Here is a 20,346-nt window from a genome sequence, read left to right as displayed (position 1 = left end):
TGCGGGGAGAGTTTCCATCCAGTAACACAATGTTATTTAACACATTTACAAACACAAAGACGCTTACTGGCTGTAGAGACATTTAGTCCAAAGCTGGAACTACACACACTCCTCCCTTGCCATCCCATCCCTCGTGGGCATATCTTGTGCCCATTCAGTTACCAGAGTGGCCATCGCTACGACAGTCCGAACAAACAGATAATGGAAAGTATCATTCAAATGGAGTAACAGTTTTAATACACAGATGACTTATGGTGTTGCTGAATCATTTTAAAATAGATCACACCTTATTACGGATTCCAAAATAGTAACTGAAAATCCCACTTCGGTGTTCTCCAATCAGAAACCTTACAGATTCAAGGGACAGAAAAAAAAGTGACCAACGTATAAATATTATGATATGAAATAGTGCATTAGAGATACAAGCATCCTTATTTGCTTGAGATTGGTTTCGTTTCTATCCGGTAGGTCACAGATATTCTAAACCCATATGCTGGTCACCTGGACACCTTTCACTGTCTCTCATTCACCACTTTAAGTTCAGCCCTGTGTTTATCTTCTCAACAGCATGGTACTGAGTGTGGAGAGCCTGCTCTGCCCTGGTAGACTCGCTGCCCCCCAGCCATTGTTCATAAAGTTGCTGTACTTCACTGCTATTCTCTGGATGTTCAGTTCTTAAAGACTCGTACAACTGCTCCACTCTCTGCAGCAAGTCCTTACTGGCTTCTCCTTCTGCTTTGATCTGACCACCACCATTCAAACAACCTGGAAAGGACAAACACATTCCTTTAGCACCTCTCAACGAACAAAGCTCAATTACTATTTTATCCAATCACTTCCCAGTATTTTTAATTTGTTGATATATCGCCTATATTTTACAAATGTATGATTCTGAGAACTGGAAAATACCTGAGGGACAAGCCATAACCTCCACATAGTGATAGGTACACCGTCCTCTTTTCAGCTTCTGGACAAGGTTCTGAATGTTTCGGAAGCCATAAGCTAATGCGAACTGTAAAACCACTTGGCCGTCCTTCTCCAACGTCACTTCTTGGAAATCTTTATTCCTAAACAAAAAGTTATATCCAGATTAAAGAAAAACAGGCTCTGTAAAACATGTAATTGGGTGATGGGGAAAAAAGACCACAACAAATTAAAAGCCTTTGTTTCTGCATTTGATTACTGAGCATCACTGTGTATTTGAAGTTATATAGAGAAGACTTTGATTGGATGTCGACGTGACCCTGAGCAGCTCTGGAATCTTCGCCCACTGCTGAATTTAAGGAAGTAAAAACCTAGTTTTAAACACACCTCAAACTTTTTGTTTGGTCAGTATTCTGATAAAACTGAAAAAGGGTTGGAGAAACCCTTTAAGCAAATCTAAAATAATAAATAAAACAAATACTGATTAATATTTCAATAGTTTTAAGCTGCATACGTGACCCTAAATGAAATAGTACATATTCATAATTTTATAAATTACAAACACACAAATCTAAGCATTGCGCTCAAACTTCCACTGCTCTTGGGCGGCAGCAATGGCTACAGTATTCATCAGCACCAAAAAAATTATAATTAGAATTGGCTAAATCCTTTCTGGACACAAAATACAGTTTGTTTGGTAACCAGCTAAAATTGCAATTAAACAAAACGGAAGAAGTCTTCTTACTTTAAAGGCTTGTACATGATATGATCCACTTGGATGCCAAAAAGCTCTTGTGCAGCATGCTTAAAAATATGCTCCAAGTATCCACCTGATCCTCCACCTTGGTGTCCTAGAGGTTCGTCTTCTGTCACACTGCTGAACCTGTGTAGATACAAAACAACGTACCGTCAACCCTTCTTCCTCATGGCTAGTTAGCTTAAAATAAAATAACTGCAATTAAGGGACACTACAGGTACCCAGAACACATTAGTTCAATTAAGTGGTCTGGGTGCAGTGCCTCTGGTATTTTGCTCCCACAATGTAAAACATTGAAGATTACTTTGCAAGGCTAAAGACAACTCTAGTGCCTGCTGCTTACACTGCGAGAGTCAGACTCTATCCTTTTTTATTTCTTTATTAAGGTTTTGCATAAATTAGTTACAGTAACAAGAAAATCTGCATAAAGAAACACAGAATTCCCCACACTTTATTTTCATGGGAACAATGAACTAAATAGAAAACAAGTCTAATGTTAGGCGGCTATAGTAAATATTTCCAATATGATTCAAATTCCAGGATCACTAATTGCTTGCTAAAACTTTTTTTTTTAAAATGGGGATAGTGTTTCAAACATTTTACCAATCTTAAATTCTCTGCGTGATTTCTGTTGTGGGAAAGGGGACGGTCAGATCTAAATGAGGGTATCAAAGTTATGCTCTGTTCTTGACGTTCAATGTCCTCACACATTGCATGAGGATGCTGGAAATTCAATCAATGCTTCTCATAAAAAACAGAAATCAATGCTTCTTTTTGAGACGCATTTGACTGGAACAGCGTGGCACTTGGTGTGCAAGCGCTACTCGTCGACAATGCTTCTCTATGAGAAGAATTTGATTGGAGAAGTCGAAGAGGAGAGAGAAGGAAACGAGAGACTGAGCAGGCGGTTGCGTGGGCTGAGTTTCAGCACTTGAAGAATATAAGTAAAAGGTTATTGAGCCTTAAATTTTAAAACATCAAACAGGGGACTAGGAGGTAACAAAGATATCATTAAGCTTTTTAAAAGAACACTGTAGTGCTAGGTATACAAATGCGTATGATATTAAGTAGTAAGAATACCTATAGGGTCCATTTTAATAAAAATATATTTTTATTTAATTATTTCCCTTCAAGTGAAGCTGTTAGGCAAAGTTCTAATCTAGCAATAACAGGGCCCTAGTTACGAAATAATTAATAATAGTAATAATAATAGTTTGCTGAAGACTGAAATTAATAAAGAAAAAAACCAAATTCTTGAAACTTTTTTTTAACTTTGACACATTATATTTTCCTTCATTTCCTTAATTGTATTTAAAATTTAGTATGTTGGTTGTCATCTCACTGATTAGTGCCTGTTCATTCCACACGTGGCTCAGCTTACATGCACTTCAAAAAACACGAGATGTCTATACTTGTCACGTACACAAGACATTGAGCACTGATTGTTTCATTAAATTGTGAGCAAACTAATTAAAGAGGAAACGATAGTGTACGTGCAGAAGAAAGAAAACTGAGCTTTAAGCCATTTGTAAAAAAATGACATTGAGCGATTTAGATCTCACCCCATACATGTGAGGGTTTAAAGCTTCTAAATTTAGGTTCTGTTAGGTCTGTTTACAGGAAGCGTATGTCATTACCCCATACTGCCACATGAACATTCTGTTGGTTTCCATGCTAATTACTGTCTTCCAAGAACTTTATCCCAGATTTGACCTTTACATGTATAGTGTTGGATATACTGTTTGCAAACAACATTTTTAAATTCCCTCAAAATTGGCTAATTTCTAAAAGAAATATTTCAAGAAAAAACAATGCAGGTTTCCCAGCACACACTGATTTTTATAAAAAAAAATTTACACAGTTACAATATCCACAAAAACATTTCGAAACAAACCTCACACCATGTCTGATACTCCATACCAACTCTGAGCTTTATTTCACAAAATCCTAAAAGACTAACTACTAAAGAATTAGAGTGAAACTGAGCTCTAGAATGTTTCGGAAACACAAAGGGGAATTGCAAAACGTAGACTAAAATAGCTAAAAAAACAAACAAACTAAAACAATGTGAATGGTGCTTTTATATGAAGCAAAAGACATAAATGACAAAAATAAATAAATAAATAAACAGAGCACACGACACTCCTCTCATCAAGTGTTCCCACACTGATACCAATAAACAAAGAGTGCACAAAATGCCAGTGAAAAATAGTAAATATACACTAGCCAAATTTGAACATACCCAGTAGAGATCAGTAGAGAACAGCAATTCCAAGCCAAGTCCTCAAAGCGTAACACAGTAAATAATAAACGGCCACAGGGAATGCTAGATTGACTCACGCACACGTAATAGAGCGTGACCAGGCTCTGCATATAGCATTTTCTGGTGCTCCCTTCTGGGGCGAATGTGGTCTTTCAGTGTAGAATACCACCAGTGTACACAGCAACCAATTTATTAAAAGTTACAAAAAAATTATAAAAAGAAAAAAAGAGTTAGGCTATAAGTGCAAGCCAAAATACACGGTAAGGTACAAATAAATAATATGTTTAGAATATGATTAGCCAGTCTCCCTGACAAGGTGCAAACGTGTTTTGGCAAGTACAGTCTTCTTCAAGTGAATATAAGGGACCTTCAGAGCTTTGCCTCCTTTTATATGGTCCATTAGTCTTCCTTAACTCTAATTTGAAGCCCTTCCACCCCTGTCTTTTCCTGTTCTCTACTGATATTCCCTTGAGACAGAATAGTATCAAATTTAGGTCGCAAACATTTTCTATTTTTCACTAGCACTTTTGCTCTATTTGTTTATTTATTGGTAAAATAGCCAAAAATGGCACAAATTCTCCAATTCAGCAATGTTTTCATCCTCGTTGATTAGGTCTACAATTTGTATTTCGTTGTTCAATTCCCAACAATATATATAAATAAATTTTAAAAAATTGTTTGGAATAGATAAAATAAATAAATCTTACAATGTATCGAGAGGAGATGGAAGCACATCTGATAAAGACAATCCCTCTTGTTCCAGCATCCGCAACACTTCCCCTAGTAAAAATATATACATATTGATGTTATTTATTGAACGTTACCAGGATTTACTAAATCATATACAATGTTATTCCTCTAAACATTAACATGTAAATAACTGAGGAAACATTTACCAGTTGTGATGACGCAATCAACATCCCGTGTCTCGTATTCCGAGTCATAAAAATCTGGTCTTGAAGCCTCCAGCTTCTTGTCGTAACAAGGCATCACTGTCACATGGTAGATCTGGTTCGGTTTTAAATTCTGCATTCAGCAAAATGAAAAGGGATCAGACAAAGTACAAACAACGGTATTTAATGCTGGAGAAGAGTCATAGATTGATGAGAACTCGAAGCAGTATTAGCATACTCATATGTGAACAGACAAGCAATAGATAGCCTATCTTCACAATAGTTAATTATATTCTAATACAAAGACAACATTACTGGCTCACTTTGCTTTAAATAAACAAGTTATTTTTTCAGGATAGGGTACATTTCCAGGAAATTTTTTCGGATCAGGTAAATTTGGTCAAATACTATAAAAACATATTCTCCAGATCTTAGCCGTGCCGAGGTCCAATCAAAGGCTTCTCATAGAAAATCATTTGATTGGAGGATGTAACGGGCTCAGAGCACATGCGCATGATCTAAGCTGGCGATGGGAGGGGAAAAGAGAGTGAAGGAGGGCAGTGGATAAAAAAAATAATATATTAGCGGAGGTAATAGGGAGAAATGGAGAGAGGGGAGATAAGAGCTTAGCCTTGCAGGTATTGCGTGCAAGGTAGAAGCAGGTATCTCTGTCTGCAGTGTGCTGTGCGCATTGACAACACATGTAATATATGCACAGAATTGACAGTTGGCAGCCTGGACCAGACACGTGCCCAAGGATGCAAGTAGCCACGAAAAACACTTAAAAAGAACTCTGGATGTGTAGTGATTCAAGTTGAAACACTGCACATCCAGATTCCCAACACTATGACCACTTCAAAAAGCAGTGATGGTGGTTAGAGAAACCCTTTAATAGGACCTTACAAGCTCGGGCTTATTCACAATGTTATAATGCATTATACAGATATATGCATTAGCCAATCTTGAATTTTCCATTATTTGACATATAACATAAATCACCTATGGAATATATAATCCAGCACTTTTTTATTTTTTATTTTTCTGTTCAGTGCATCTAAAATAAAAACATGTTTACTTACCATTTCTTGTGCAAAGTGTTTTTTAACGAGAGATCCCATCACTTGCTGTGGGGACTTGACGCTGCTGATGTACGGTATTATAAAGCTTCCATGGGTCTTCTCAGCATAACAGATCCATCCTGGGGGAGGAGAGACAAGAGTTTATGAGTTTATCGTTGTCAATTGACAGGAGCTCACTCAGGCAACGACAATAGTTTTGTGTACCTGGGCAGGCGGAGGCCAGCATGGGGAGAGTTTTCTCCTCCTTTAGTTTTTTGAAGCGTTTAATAAATTCTTGCTGGCTCTCCAGAAGGCTGAAGTTCCTCGCAAAAGTGGTGTCAAACACATGGTGCACTCCTGGGAATAGAAAAAGATAAAACAAAAAACTGGAAGAACAATTTACAATCGACACAATCAGATTAAACTCACACACAGGAAAAATACATCATCATCAAACCCTTGTTTAGATTCATAGTGCTGTGGTACCAAATCTTACAAATGATTAAAGCCAGGTCCGCTGCTTCAGATAGAATGTGACGGCAGATAAGAACCATTCGGCCCATCTAGTCTGCCCAGATAGTACATCGTTCAGAATAGGAATGAAGAGGTGGAAGCTGAAGAGGAAATATGGCTGTTTTGGAATCAGAAACGTGGCCGTTCTGGACCTCGAGTGATGTACAAAGTGTCCAGCCAAAATAGGTCATCTAAGCACAATCTTTAAGGATTAGGGTCATAGACATGCCATGCTTTACATTAAGGCGCTCTTGTACTGGATTTAGAGAGTATCGCAGGCCATGTAGCAGTGAGGTGGCATGCCATAAGCGATTCACTCGGCTTTGCATTATCTATACTCCTCACCAGATGGAGTTTATTGATTGGACTTTTGCATAAATCAAGAGTGTTGAGTGAAAGCCTTTCAATATTTAAGTTACGGCACAGCCAGAGTTAAGTGTAGACATCTTAGAGCACTAAGGCTTTGGGTTAATGGTCTATGCTCAACACTCTCATTGAGAACAACAGTAGAATCTAGGGATGCACTGAAATTTCGTTCGGAAACGGGGAAAATCTGCTGAAAATAGGGATGCGCAATACCTATAGCCTGATACCTGGGACATGCAGTTACGGGCGCCGGGTATGTAGTTATTTTATCTTTTCAGCCCTGCCGTGGGCTAGTAGCAGAGTGCCTTGTCAGGTCCTCGGTCCATGACCAAGGAACCGACATCAAGAGGGTGGCCGGCGGCTTGCCCAGTGTGCTGCTGGGTGCGAGGCCCCTCCCATCTGCAGGGTGTGAGCTGTAGACTGTGCTGTATCTCACGATGTCTGGCCAATCAGAGCGTTGCCACGGGTTACCACTGCAACGCTCTGACTTCTGGAGCTCGCGAGATACAGCATAGTCTGCAGCTCACATCCGGCGGAGCTGCAGACTGGAGAGACAGTCCACCAGGGAGCCAGGACACTGGACCACCAGTGAAAAAAAAAAAAAGGTATTTCTAGCACTCATTCTGTCACCAATCACCCCCTGCCTCAGTCACTGGTCATTGTCAGCAGTCACCTTTTCCCTCAGTCACTATCACCAGTCATCCCCTCCCTCAGTCACTCTGCCACCAGTCACCCCCTCCATCAGTCACTCAGCCACCATTCACCCCCTCCGTCATTTACTGTCACCCCCTCCCTCAGTCACTCTGTCACCCCCTCCCCTCAGTCAGTAGCCCCCTCCCTCAGTCACTCTGTCACCCCCTCCCTCAGCCACTCTGTCACCCCCTCCCTCAGCCACTCTGTCACCCCCTCCCTCAGCCACTCTGTCACCCCCTCCCTCACTCACTGTCACCCCCTCCCTCACTCACTCTGTCACCCCCTCCCTCACTCACTGTCACCCCATCCCTCACTCACTCTGTCACCCCCTCCCTCACTCACTCTGTCACCCCCTCCCTCACTCACTCTGTCACCCCCTCCCTCACTCACTCTGTCACCCCCTCCCTCACTCACTCTGTCACCCCCTCCCTCACTCACTCTGTCACCCCCTCCCTCACTCACTCTGTCACCCCCTCCCTCACTCACTCTGTCACCCCCTCCCTCACTCACTCTGTCACCCCCTCCCTCACTCACTCTGTCACCCCCTCCCTCACTCACTCTGTCACCCCCTCCCTCACTCACTCTGTCACCCCCTCCCTCACTCACTCTGTCACCCCCTCCCTCACTCACTCTGTCACCCCCTCCCTCACTCACTCTGTCACCCCCTCCCTCACTCACTCTGTCACCCCCTCCCTCACTCACTCTGTCACCCCCTCCCTCACTCTGTCACCAGTCACCCTTTCCCTCATTCACTCTGCCACCAGTCACTCCCTCACTCTGCCACCAACTCACTCTGATACCAGTCACCCCCTACCTCAGTAACTCTGTCACCAACTCACTGTCACCAGTCACCCCCTCCGTCCCACCCACACTCTGCCACTAGGCACCCCCCTCCCTTACTATGTCACCCCCTCACTCTGCCACATGTCACTCCCTCCCCTCACTGCCACCCCCTCACTCTGTCACCTGTCACCCCCTCACTCTGCCACCCCCTCACTCTGCCACCTAACATCCCCTCCTTCCCTCACTCTGCCACCAGTCACCCCCTCCCTCCCACGCACATTTACTTATATGTTAAAGTACATTAAAATCAGCAGGGTAAAAGAGATGTTAAACAGACTGCCACCCAATCAGTGTTTATAGTATGAACGAAGACCATTCATATATTCAAAATATGTTTTCCATCCTTGTGACATCTGCACTCAGTTCTATTCACATTTTTAAACAGGATTTCTTGTCTGCACATTAACTAGCAACTCTTCTTGCATGAACATGTCTATGCATACTACAGGCATGGTTAAGGAGGCCCTTTAAATCAGTACACAGGACTCACCTATCTGCTTGAAGAAAGAAGTTAGTTTTTTGGCTGTGTCTGTGATGCTCAGGTTAAATTTTGCCGCCAGAGATGCTCGAGACTGCGGGGACAAAGACACTACAACCAGCTTATGCTGAGATGAATCTTCTTCCTGCTTGGAAAATCAGGCAGTTTAAAAGAACACTCCAACAGAAGAAAAAAAAAAATATCCTTTTTTGTTTAAAAACTTAGAAACTTGCATGCATCTAATTGTGCATTTTTGGCATTGGTGGTATATCTAAAAACAACTTGCAAACGTTGCAGATCTCTTGTCTGCAGCCTTTGCAAGCCCTCCCCTCCTAACCCCACCCAGACCTTTTGCGGCTGTCCAATCACAGACTTCCCAGTGCAGCTCAATGAAAGTCTCTGCATGGCAGGTGCTCTGGGCAATTGCTGCCTCTTGAGTTTAGCTCCACTGAGTTAACCAAACCAGGAAGTAACATGACAAGCTGCCTGATTGAAAGCCAAGGAGGCGTTACCAGGTTAATTTGCAAAGGTGAAAAATTCTATTAAAATCTGCACTTTTTGTAATATGAAAAAGGAGGACACACTCTTCACTCATAAATATTTTCAGCAAGCTAAACTGCTGTAGATGTGCAGACTGTCCCTTTGACACACAGCAATAGACCTTAAGATCAGTCTAACCAATTCATTGACTTATTGGATCCACTGGATGAGCAGGCAGGAAAATAAAAGCAAATCCAGGGCATATAATTAAACTTGTGAATACATTTCCAAATAAAAATGGCAAAATTTAGACCAAATAAAAGAAAACAGACAGCAGAAAATAGTGGAGATATATTCTAATTCAGCCAATATTTAGCACGGTCATATTAATTCGACCTTTCTGCCCTCTACACCTTGATATTTGTTTCCGTGTAACTGAGGGGCACACAGATGGCACTATATGAAGAAACAGCTCGGATATTTACTTTGTTCAGTTTCAGGATCTTGTAGAGCTCCTCGTGGCTCTGCTGGGAGATTAAAATCGTTTCTGCTGATGTCACGCAGCCGCTGCACGCCAGGCAGTCATTGAGAGTAATCTTTGCTTTTTCCAGCTTTTGGGAGGCACCGTCCTGTGAACAAACAAAAGTCAGTTACCCCACAACACGGCCGCTGAATACAAACACTGTAATTCAGTCCTGAACCTTAAAACAATGACAAGTCGTAGAAGTTAAAGGGAAACTCCAGTGCCAGTTAAACAATCCGTTTTCCTGGCACTGCAGGTACCCTCTCCCTCCCACCTCCCATCCCCCGGTAGCTGAAGGGTTGAAAACCCCTTCAGGTCACTTACCTGAGACCCCGCCGATGTCCCTCGGTGGTGGTTTTTGGTCAGCGTCGCTCCTCCCAGTAATTACGTCAGCCGGTGTGCGAGACTGATCCCGCCCGCCGGCTGAGGAAACCTAATGCGCATGCGCCCCAATGCCGCGCACGCGCATTAGGTCTCCCCATAGGAAAGCATTGAAAATGCGTTTCAATGCTTTCCTATGGGGAATTGAGTGACACTGGAGGTCCTCACACAGCGTGAGGACGTCCAGCGACGCTCTAGCAAACAACATCTTTGCTATGAAGCAGGAAGTGCCATCTAGTGGCTGTCTAGTAGATAAAAAACTGCAATAAATACAGTTGCAGGGTTAAGAGTAGTGGGAGTTGGCACCCAGACCACCCCAATGGGCAGAAGAGGTCTGGGTGCCTGGAGTGTCCCTTTAACCCCTTAAGGACACATGACATGTGTGGCATGTCATGATTCCCTTCTATTGCAGAAGTTTGGTCCTTAAAGGGTTAAGGAGATACTCCAAGCACTCACACGTTATGTGAGGGTTATGTTACCAGGAGATATTTTATTAATTTATCTTTTAAAAAAATAATAATACATTGATAATACGTTTTTTCCATACATCCACACTTTCGGGGCCTCCCTCCCAATCTGCAGTGTTTTTTTTTTACTAAAAGAATCATTAAGTTACAATGTCTGGGTGTTGTAGGTCAGCTATTAATTTTTTTTTTTTTTTTTTTTTTTTTTTATAAATTCAAAATTTTATTATTTTCAAGTTGAAGAGGGGGATATAGGGATACAGAAAGGAAGAAGGGTTGGGGAAGGGGGGTAACAGGGTCTTACGACCAGTTTTCCATCTTTTCTTTGTTGTTACAGACAAAGTTCCGTTCCTTGCCATGGCATAGCTCGTCAGTCATATTAAACAATATATACATTAAGCTGTACAAGGTTGAGTTTATAGTGGTCTTTCTATGGTGTGTGTACCAGGGGGTACTGCTTTTCTGGTCTCGTTTAAATAGAGATTCTTTACCTTGGTTTTTACCTGTTATTCGGGGTAAGGTACGGGAAGAGGAACTTGGGTTAAAGAGTGGGTTCACAGAGTTCCTGGAGCTCATGCTTTTGCTGGCTTTATCTGTGGTAGTTGTGGTGCATGAACTTTTGTGTCGTGGTATTCTTTACATCCCATTTATTTTGGTTGTTACATCTGTTTATAGCTGTTATTGTTTGTCTCTGTGTCTAACGGGGAGGGGGTTCCAGGGTGTAACTTCTGGGGGTGTGAACTATATTACATCGTGTACCTGTGTACAGTGGCTATACTCAAGTTACAGTTGGTTTGCGTTCCGTATCGTTGTGATTGCGGTGTGGTTGTTTTCCTTAGTAGGTGGTGTGTGTTTGTGTGCCTCCATCCGAGGGGAGTGCAGTAGGGAGGGAGGGGGGGAAGGGAGGTAGTAGTCAGGTCTTAGGGTTGGGTTTTGATTCTTATTCGTGGGCCCGTCTATGTGTGGTGTCCCTTGTCTAGGCTTGAGTGGTCCTGGGGGTGGTTTTTTCGGGGTTGGGTGGTGTTAAGTCTGAGTAGTTTGTTATCCTGCCTGTGATCTTTATGTGTGTTCTGGTTGGGGCCTCGTTGGTTGGGTGTGAGGGTTGGGTCTTAGATCTGTGTTGTTGCTTGTTGGGAGCTCCCACCCACCTGGTCTGACCCGTTTGATGGGGCGTTTGATAGGGTCGTGAATTCAAAGATCCATGGCTCCCATATTTTGTCGAAATGTTTGGTGGTGTCGTGGACTAAGGCTGTTAGCTTATCCATTTGCATTGCTTCGTTGATTTTCTGTTTTATGATTGTGAGGGGCGGGATGTCTGGGCTTCCCCATTTTTCTGCGATCGCTCGCCTGGTGGCTAGTGCCAGCTTGGCCAGTAGTTTATTCTGTGCCCTGGAGATATTTTTAAGAGGTCTGGACAGGAGCCACAGCCAGGGGTCTAGCGGGATTATGGTGTGTAGTGCCTGTGTGGCTAATTGCGCTATATGTTGCCACAGTGTGGTCACTCGGGGACACTCCCACCACATGTGGGTGTATGTTCCTCTGTTCCCACAGCCCTTCCAGCATAGATCATTGTCTGATTGTTTCATTTGTTTCAGGCGTAGCGGTGTGATGTACCATCTGAGAAGGGTTTTGTACGCTTGCTCTTTGTGGTTGACGCAGATCGATACCGTTGCTGTGGCTTCCCAAATATCCGCCCAGTCACTTTGGTCCTCCATGGGGCCCAAGTCTCTCTCCCAGGCGGCCATGTATGGCATAGCGCCTTCCCTTGTTTTTTTACTTAATAGGGAGTATAATGTTGATATTTGTCCTCTACCGAGTGGGTGCTTGCTACATGCTTTCTCTAGTGGAGTGAGGGGAGTATTGCTCGCTTTCTGTATGGCTGGTTTGTCTATGTAGCTGCGGATTTGTAAGTATCGAAAGAAGTCATGGGTCATGAAGGGGGTCTGTTGGGGTAGTTCCGAGAAGGGTAAGATCTGTTGATTTTTATAGAATTGGTGAATGCGGGTCAGGTCATTGTCCTCATAGCGGGAGAAGTCTTTCGGGGTCATGCCTGGTGTGAACTGAGTATTCCGGAGGATGGGCATTAATGGGGAGGGATGGGAGATGAGGTCATGTTTTTTGGTGATTTTATCCCATATGTTGATCGTGGTGAGGAGGGCTGGGGATGTGGTGGGGGTTGGTGGCCTGGCCTCTTTTGGGAGCCAGATGATGAGGGAGGGAAAATCGGAGCCAAATATATCGTGTTCTAGGTCAACCCATCTCTTTAGGCCAGGAGCGGCGTGTAGTTGAGTTGTCTGTGCTATTTGTGCTGCGTGGAAGTATTGGGCTATATTGGGGAGTCCCAGGCCTCCCTGTCTATTTGGGATGTAAAGTGTTCGTCGGGCTATACGTGCTCTTTTTCCAGCCCATATGAACTTGTCTATTTTGGTCTGTAACTTTTTAAAATCAGAAGCTAGTATCGGGATTGGGAGGGTTTGGAAGAGATATAGGAACCTCGGGAGGAGGTTCATTTTTATTGAGGTCGTTCGGCCGATCCATGAGATCGACATGTCTTTCCATTTTTCCAGGTCTTGTGCAGCTGTTGCCAGTAGGGGTGCGTAATTTAATTTGTAGGTATGCGTGAGGTCCGCTGGGAGAGTGATCCCTAGGTATTTAAGGGCTGTGGGCTGGTACTTGAATGGGTGCCTGGTTTGAAGGGTTTGGAGGGTGGATTGATCTACTTGGATCGGGAGGGCTTCAGTTTTTTCCAGGTTGAGTTTGTATCCCGAAATGTGTGTGTATTTTGTTAACTCTGCGGACAGAGGTGGTAGAGAATTCAGCGGATCTGTGATTGACAAAAGTACATCATCTGCATACGCCGCGATTTTATAGGTTTCGTCTCTGATTCGAACTCCGTGGATTTCCTTGTGGTTTCGCAGGACTTGGAGTAGTGGTTCGAGGGAGATGGCAAATAAGATGGGGGAGAGTGGGCATCCCTGTCGCGTGCCGTTATTTATTTGGAAAGAGGGGGCTGTTGTTGAGTGTAGGAGAAGGGTGGCCGTGGGGGAGGAGTAGAGGGTTCGCAGTGCGTTCAGGAAGGGTGTTGGGAAGCCGAATTTCTGTAGGGTTGCGAATAGAAAGGGCCATAGCAGTCTGTCGAATGCCTTTTCGGCATCTAGGGATATCAACAGGGTTGGGATGCGTCTGTGGTTGGCGTACCAGATTAGGTCGAAGGTGCGTCTTGTGTTATCACCAGCCTGTCTGTTTGGGATAAACCCTACTTGGTCTGGGTGGATAAGTCGGGGAAGGAGGGGGTTGAGTCTTTCTGCCATCACTTTCGTGAATAGTTTAACGTCTACGTTGAGCAGGGAGATCGGTCTGTAGTGTCCGGGGTCTAGGTGGGTCTTTCCGGGTTTCGGTAGGAGGCATACGTTCGCTTGTAGCATGTCCGTGGGTAGGGGGTCCCCCTTTAGGAGTGAGTTGTAAAGGTTGCTTAGGTGCGGGAGTAGGGTCGACGCAAAGGTTTTGTAATATAGCCCTGAAAATCCATCCGGGCCCGGGCATTTATTTGGTTTTAGTGTTTTGAGTGCTTTTGCTATTTCATCTGTCGTGATATCTGCGGACAGTCGGCTAGCTCCGTCCAGTGTTAGTGAGGGTAGGGTGACAGAGTCTAGGTACTCATTAATCTTGGTGGTTAGTTGTGTGGGGTCACCTCTGTGTTGTGGGCTATGATCGTAAAGTTCAGCGAAGTATTCTTGGAATATCTTCGCTATTTGATCTGGTGTTTCTTGCAGCTTTCCCTCTCTCGTGTGAATTTTTGTAATTTTTTTGTGTTCTGCTCTACGTTTTAGTTTGCGGGCGAGTAGGGTGTCCGCTTTATTGGACTTCTCGTAAAAGAGCTGGCGAGTCCATTGTAGGGCCTTAGCTGCGTCCGCTGACATGAAGGCTTTAATGGCTGCCTGATGTTGTTGTATTTTAGTGTTTAGGTCAGGTGAGGGTTGTGTTTTGAAGGTGACTTCTAGTGATCGGAGTTCTTTTAGGGTTTGTTCGAGTTGTGCCAGGCGTTGTTTCTTGTGGTGGGTGGCCTGACTTATTAATGTGCCTCTGATTACTGCCTTGTGCGCCGCCCATAGTGTCCCCTGTGAGGTGACCGAAGCTATTAATTTTTTACAGTGGAAAATTGGCAACTGAACTAAAATGCCCAGAATCCACTTACGCATGCCTCCCAACCATCCTGATTTTTGGATCCTGTCCCACTGTCCAATTTTGGGGACATCAAGGAACGGTTTACAAAAAGCATAGCATGAGTGTATCATGTACTAGCGCTACGCTAAAGGCACTATGGTACTGCTGACAGCACTGAAACAGGTCTGTCCTCAGCAGGCTGGCCTGTGGGATTGAAATGCAGACTGGCTTGCATTCACACTGTCTGACCTGTCAATTCTTTGGATGGACCTGCCCTCTTTAAGCCACGCCAGTGATGTGATTTGTGTCACTGGCACGTCCCTTCTACATCAGCCCACCAGCAAGAATGGTTATGGGACTAGCTTAGTAAGGTCCGTGTTTGGTGGGTGTTTTTTTTTAATTATCATTGATAAATATCATTGTATTCACTTTTGACATTTTAGAATGCAATATCTATATAACGCATTAAAAAAGGATGTGTCAAATCAGAATTCATCAAACTGTCCTCTGAAAGACACCTTCCAACCCAAAATCTTGCTGTGCTCTGAAACACAAGTAGAGAACAATAGGAGTGATTGTATTGTTTCCTATTGAACAGCGCTGCTAAATATGTTGGCACTAAATAAGTAATTGTTACTGCTTTTAAAGGCCACTCTAAGCAGCCTTAATACTACAAATTTTGTGCTGCATAGAGTCCCCTGGCACTGTCTGACAGTTTAAAATCAAAACCTTTAAGAACGGCTTGACATAAACCAAAGATCTTTCCTGGCACAGAAGGACCTCCCCTTCTTGGACGCATTCATAATGAGGAGTTCACACTTCCACAATACCAATGTCGACTTCATCCAACCTAGACAACAATGAACCAGCAAAGAGTGCTGGACTCTATTACCTTGGCTGCGCGGGTCAACAGTCTGTGAATACAGCCCTACGAGAAAAACTCGCTAAAGCACACCTTGCGAGGGGAATCACCATTTAACCACTGTAACAAGCTCACCTGATGAATCTGATAATAGCTTCCATCATCTTCAATCTGGATCTTAGCAGCAGACCTCCCAGCCTTCTTCTCTACCTTAATCGGCTTGATACAGTCCTACCGTCCACAAAACAGGATGGATACAAATATATTAGAGACGAGACAATTTATATTGCTTACTGCACACGGTTATTGTGTTATATTTTAAGCGTGCCACTCTATTGGTTGGTGATAGGTGTGTGCTCACTCCTTGACCTTCCTTTTTGTATGAATAGATTTTGTAAGATTGCCTACAGTCGACCATCCATAAGTTGGGCTTACATACCTTTATCTGAGTAAAAATATATGAAAAAATGTTGATAAATTCATAATTAGCAGGAATATTCACTAAAATGTGATTTGCAGGGATTTTACAGTGAATTTTAAATTTTAGAGCAATACAGCCAAAATGAATGCATCGCTACATTGGGAAAAAAAAATTGAGATTCAGCTATTTTGGCATAAAATTTGACATTTCCTTTGAATTACTTGCAATTCACACACAATCACTTTATGAGCACGGACACACTCTCTTTAACTTACACAGCCTTATCATTCACTCGACACACTCAACTCCCAGTACTGCAGGGGAGCGTAAACAGGGCTGTGGGTATAGGATAAAATCTTCCTTGAGGAGGCAAATTTGCTAAATCATTGGAGACCTTTTTTTTTAATGTACTGGCTATTTCCATTTCACGATTTTCTTTTTTTTTGGTTTTGTTGTTGCCTATTTAGGGAGTATTTTATTATCATCTGGTGTATACACTGATAACTTACTAATAAATGATATATGTAAATTATAATTTTGCTTTGTGGGACATTTTGCTCAGTTTTTCTTTTTTGTACCTTTGTAAAATGTTGTGGTGTCAAGTACTGGACATATAACTGCAAGTATAAATAATGTGCAAATCACTTTAGGTTAGGGTTTTGTTTAGTGTTATCTATTTTTTTTTTTAAATTGTAATAAGAAAGTACACATTCTAATTAACAAAAAGTATTGATTTTTTTTCTGTAACTACTTACTTATCTATACCTGTTTACTTGTATGTAAAAAACAAAAACAACAACAACAACCACAAAACAAAAACAAAAAAAACATGATAGAACACCCCATTTGAGATGTATAAGGATACATGTGCCTGCAGTTTTACTACATTTATTACATATTAGCTAATGAAGTGGTCACTCTGAGCCCTTTAAATAATTGTCCATGTATAGTTAACCTTGGGAGGGGATGTTGAGGTTTAAATATCCAGCATGGTTTCTTGTAATGATGTCAGAGAGCCATGTGATTGCAGACAGCCCAGCCTGAGCCCCTTCCAGTTTACCCCCTGAGTAACAGGACTGCTTATTGCCCCTTTCCCACCAATCCACAGGACTCACTGACCTGCGAGGGTCCTATAAAATCATCCAGATCAGTCAGCTGCAGCACTCCACTGAAATGAGAAGCCATATCCGCCACACTGCCGCAAAGCGAGCCGACAGATGTCAACTCCTGTTGTGAAGCAAGAGTAACGCTTGCCCCACTGCCGCAAAGCGATCCGTCAAATGATTGCTGCTAGCGCCACCTGCTGATTAATACTGCGAATAACACCCAATCTATATAACTGCACATTTATATGTGAAAGATTTGTCTTATCTTTTTTTTTTCTCCTCAATGACTATTTCGAAAAACATTTTTATAGATATAAAATGGTGGTATACATTTTAAAAGAGACAGATAGATGCTAGACTGTAAGTCCACATCTACCTATTGTTCCTCTATCATTATGTAATTATCCCTTTTATTGTTAAATTTCCCCCATCCATAATATTGTTGGTGCTATATAAATACCAATACTAATAATAAAAGTAATAATAATAGATCGACAGACAGATACAGATAGATAGATAGTCAGGCAGACAAACAGATAGACAGACAGACCAGGGCCGTTTTAGCCGCGAGGCAAACAAGGCGTTTGCCTTGGGCGGCATTTTCCAGGGGGCGGCAAAAAAAGCCACTCCCAAATGCCCAGGGCAAATGTCTTGTTAGCCTTGCGGCTAACTGACAAGCCAGGCGGGCAGGTGGTCGGGCGGAGCTGGCGAGGGAGCACTTTCTCCTGAGCGCGCCGCCAAGTGATGCTGGGAGCCTGAATATGACATCATATTCCAGCTCCCGGCATTACTCAGCGGCGCGTGAGGGAGCCGAGCAGACAGCTCAGAGAAAAGCCAGCGCCACCTGCCTGACCACCCGACCGACCAGGCAGCACAAAACCAGGATACACCACTGAGACAGACAGATATAGATAGATAGATAGACAGATAGACAGACAGGCAGGCAGATAGATAGATAAGACAGATAGACAGACAGATAGATAGATAGATGATAGATAGATAGATGATAGATAGATGATAGATAGATAGATTATATATTTGCAGATAGGTAGATATATAATAGATAGATGATAAATAGATAGATCGATAGATAGATAAATTGATAGATGATAGATAGATAGCCAGCCAGATATAGATAGATAGATAAATAATAGATAGATAATAGGTGATAGATAGATAATAGATAATAGATGATCGATAGATAATAGGTGATAAATAGATAATAGATAATAGATGATAGATAGATAGACAGATAGATAGATAGATATGAAAAAAAATAATCTTACATATTATTTATTTAAGTTTCAGTTTCATATTTACAACTTGATGAAAGTTTTAACTATGAAACTGAGTCAAATAAAAGTTGTTTTATTTTTTCCATCAACGTCCCAGGGTGCAATCCAGTCTTTTGCTTTCTATTAGAAAACTGCTGGAACTGAGCACTGGGCCAAAGCAAGTGCCATGTCAGTCCATGAGTGCAAGTCTTTTGGATGCAGGGGAGACTGGCAAGTGAGGCAAAGTGCAGTTTTCCCATCGGCCACTTGCATGCAGGAGTTAAAGGAACGCTATAGTCACAAAATAACTTTAGCTTAATGAGGACGTTTTTGTGTATAGATTATGCCCATGCAGTCTCATTGCTCAATTATCTGCCATTTAGGAGTTAAATCACTTTGTTTATGCAGCCCTAGGCACTCCTCCCTGCATGTGACTTACACAGCCTTCCTAAACACTTCCTGTAAAGAATCATCTAATGTTTATACTTCCTTTATTGCAAATTCTGTTTAATGTATAATTTCTTATATCCTGCTCTGTTAATAGCTTGCTAGACTCTACAGCAGGCCTCCCCAAACTCCAGTCCTCCAGATGTTGCTGAACTACAACTCCCATCATTCTATGAATGAAATAGGTAGGCTGAGAATCATGGGAGTTGTAGTTCAGCAACATCTTGAGGGCCGGAGTTTGGGGAAGCCTGCTCTACAGGATCCTCCTGTATGTAATTGGAGTTTAATTTACAGAGCTTACTTTTAAATTAAGTTCCATCTGATTGAAAATTAAACCTTTTTTTTTTTTCATGCAGGATGTCAGTCACAGCCAGGGGAGGTGTGGCTAGAGCTGCGTAAACAGAAACAAAGTGATTTAACTCCTAAATGGCAAATAATTGAGCAGTAAGACTGCAGGGGCATGATCTATACACTAAAACGGTTTAATTAAGCTAAATTTGTTTTGGTGACTATAGTGTCCCTTTAAGGGCTACAGACTTACACCATTCTTCCAGATAAAAGGGACTCTATAGGTACCCAAACCTTTTTTATAATTGAAGTGGTCTGGGTGCACTGTCCCTGTCCCCCTTAGTCTTGCAATGTAAAACATTGCAGTTTCAGAGAAAGTACAATGCTAAGACTGCCCCTAGTGGCCGTCTACTAGAAAGTCACAAAGTCACTAGAGGTGCTTGCTGCTGTTTTATGGAGTTTGACGTTGGACGTCCTCACGCTTTGTGGCAAGGCTGGGGGGCAGAGGGACACTGTAGTGTTAGGAATACAGGTTTGTATCGTTTTCTGTAGTGTTCCTTTAAAACAGGCAGCATGCTGGATTTGTGCAGGACCTTTGCTAGTCACTCTGTGTCAGAAGGACTGCGCCAAAGTGCGTGAGCGTATTTTGGAATGCATTTCCACTACACTCAGGATAAAATACAAGGCATTTCAGTTTGTACTTTAGATTGTGAGCTTGTTTAGACAGGGTCGCTCTTCACCTACTGTTTCCGTATGTCATAAATGTTTTATTAGAATTAAATATTCATTTTGTTTTCTATTGCACAGAATTGTGGAACACGTTGGTGCTTTATAAATAATTTTAATTATGTGCAGAAGCCAGGGTCAGATTAAGAGCCCATTAGGCCTGGTGCTGACAGTTATGATGGGTCTAATTACAGAATCTTATCGACCAAAAACGCTAAAACAGTCATACCTCCCAAGCGTCATGTATCTGAGGGAGATGGTGCTGGAGGGAAACTCACAGGATATAGCTAATCTCTCGCTTTCATCTGTCATGTAAATCCATACCCCCTAACAGCAGTGTCCGGTGATGCAGGATTTCTGTGGACGGGGTAAAAAGGTGTTCCACTGATGTGAATCAACCAGAACCGCCCAAAGGGACAAAC

At 42.6% G+C, this 20,346-nt stretch overlaps 1 protein-coding gene across 2 annotated transcripts; it reads right to left on the bottom strand.

Moving 5' to 3' along the window:
• Positions 1–237: 237 nt before the first annotated feature.
• Positions 238–17,292, bottom strand: CIAO3 (cytosolic iron-sulfur assembly component 3). Of its 2 annotated transcripts, none has more exons than XM_063430478.1 (11): positions 17,203–17,292; positions 15,798–15,893; positions 9,754–9,897; positions 8,801–8,936; positions 6,121–6,252; positions 5,917–6,035; positions 4,841–4,970; positions 4,652–4,724; positions 1,670–1,807; positions 910–1,067; positions 238–765 (listed from the first exon to the last, which is right to left on the bottom strand). In XM_063430478.1, the coding sequence occupies exons 1-11, from the start codon at positions 17,266–17,268 to the stop codon at positions 527–529; spliced, it is 1,431 nt and encodes a 476-aa protein (XP_063286548.1). In that variant the 5' UTR covers positions 17,269–17,292; the 3' UTR covers positions 238–526. The 2 variants fall into 2 exon arrangements, with proteins under 2 accessions (XP_063286548.1, XP_063286549.1); XM_063430479.1 differs by having other exon boundaries at positions 8,801–8,933.
• Between the last annotated feature and the right edge of the window lie 3,054 nt (positions 17,293–20,346).

The sequence above is a fragment of the Pelobates fuscus genome, chromosome 8 (genome assembly GCF_036172605.1).
Source record: "Pelobates fuscus isolate aPelFus1 chromosome 8, aPelFus1.pri, whole genome shotgun sequence".
In the NCBI taxonomy this organism is placed as follows: domain Eukaryota; kingdom Metazoa; phylum Chordata; class Amphibia; order Anura; family Pelobatidae; genus Pelobates; species Pelobates fuscus.
Note: the sequence above shows the minus strand (reverse complement) of the source record. Positions and strands in the feature narration are given on the sequence as shown.

Coding starts and splice junctions, on each gene's coding strand:
- CIAO3 (XM_063430478.1), bottom strand. CDS start 17,268: ATGGCTTCTCATTTCAGTGGAGTGCTGCAGCTGACTGATCTGGATGAT. Junction 6,253..8,800: donor TTCTTTCTTCAAGCAGATAG/GTGAGTCCTGTG, acceptor TTCTATTCCCAG/GAGTGCACCATGTGTTTGAC. Junction 4,725..4,840: donor TGATTGCGTCATCACAACTG/GTAAATGTTTCC, acceptor TATTTTTACTAG/GGGAAGTGTTGCGGATGCTG.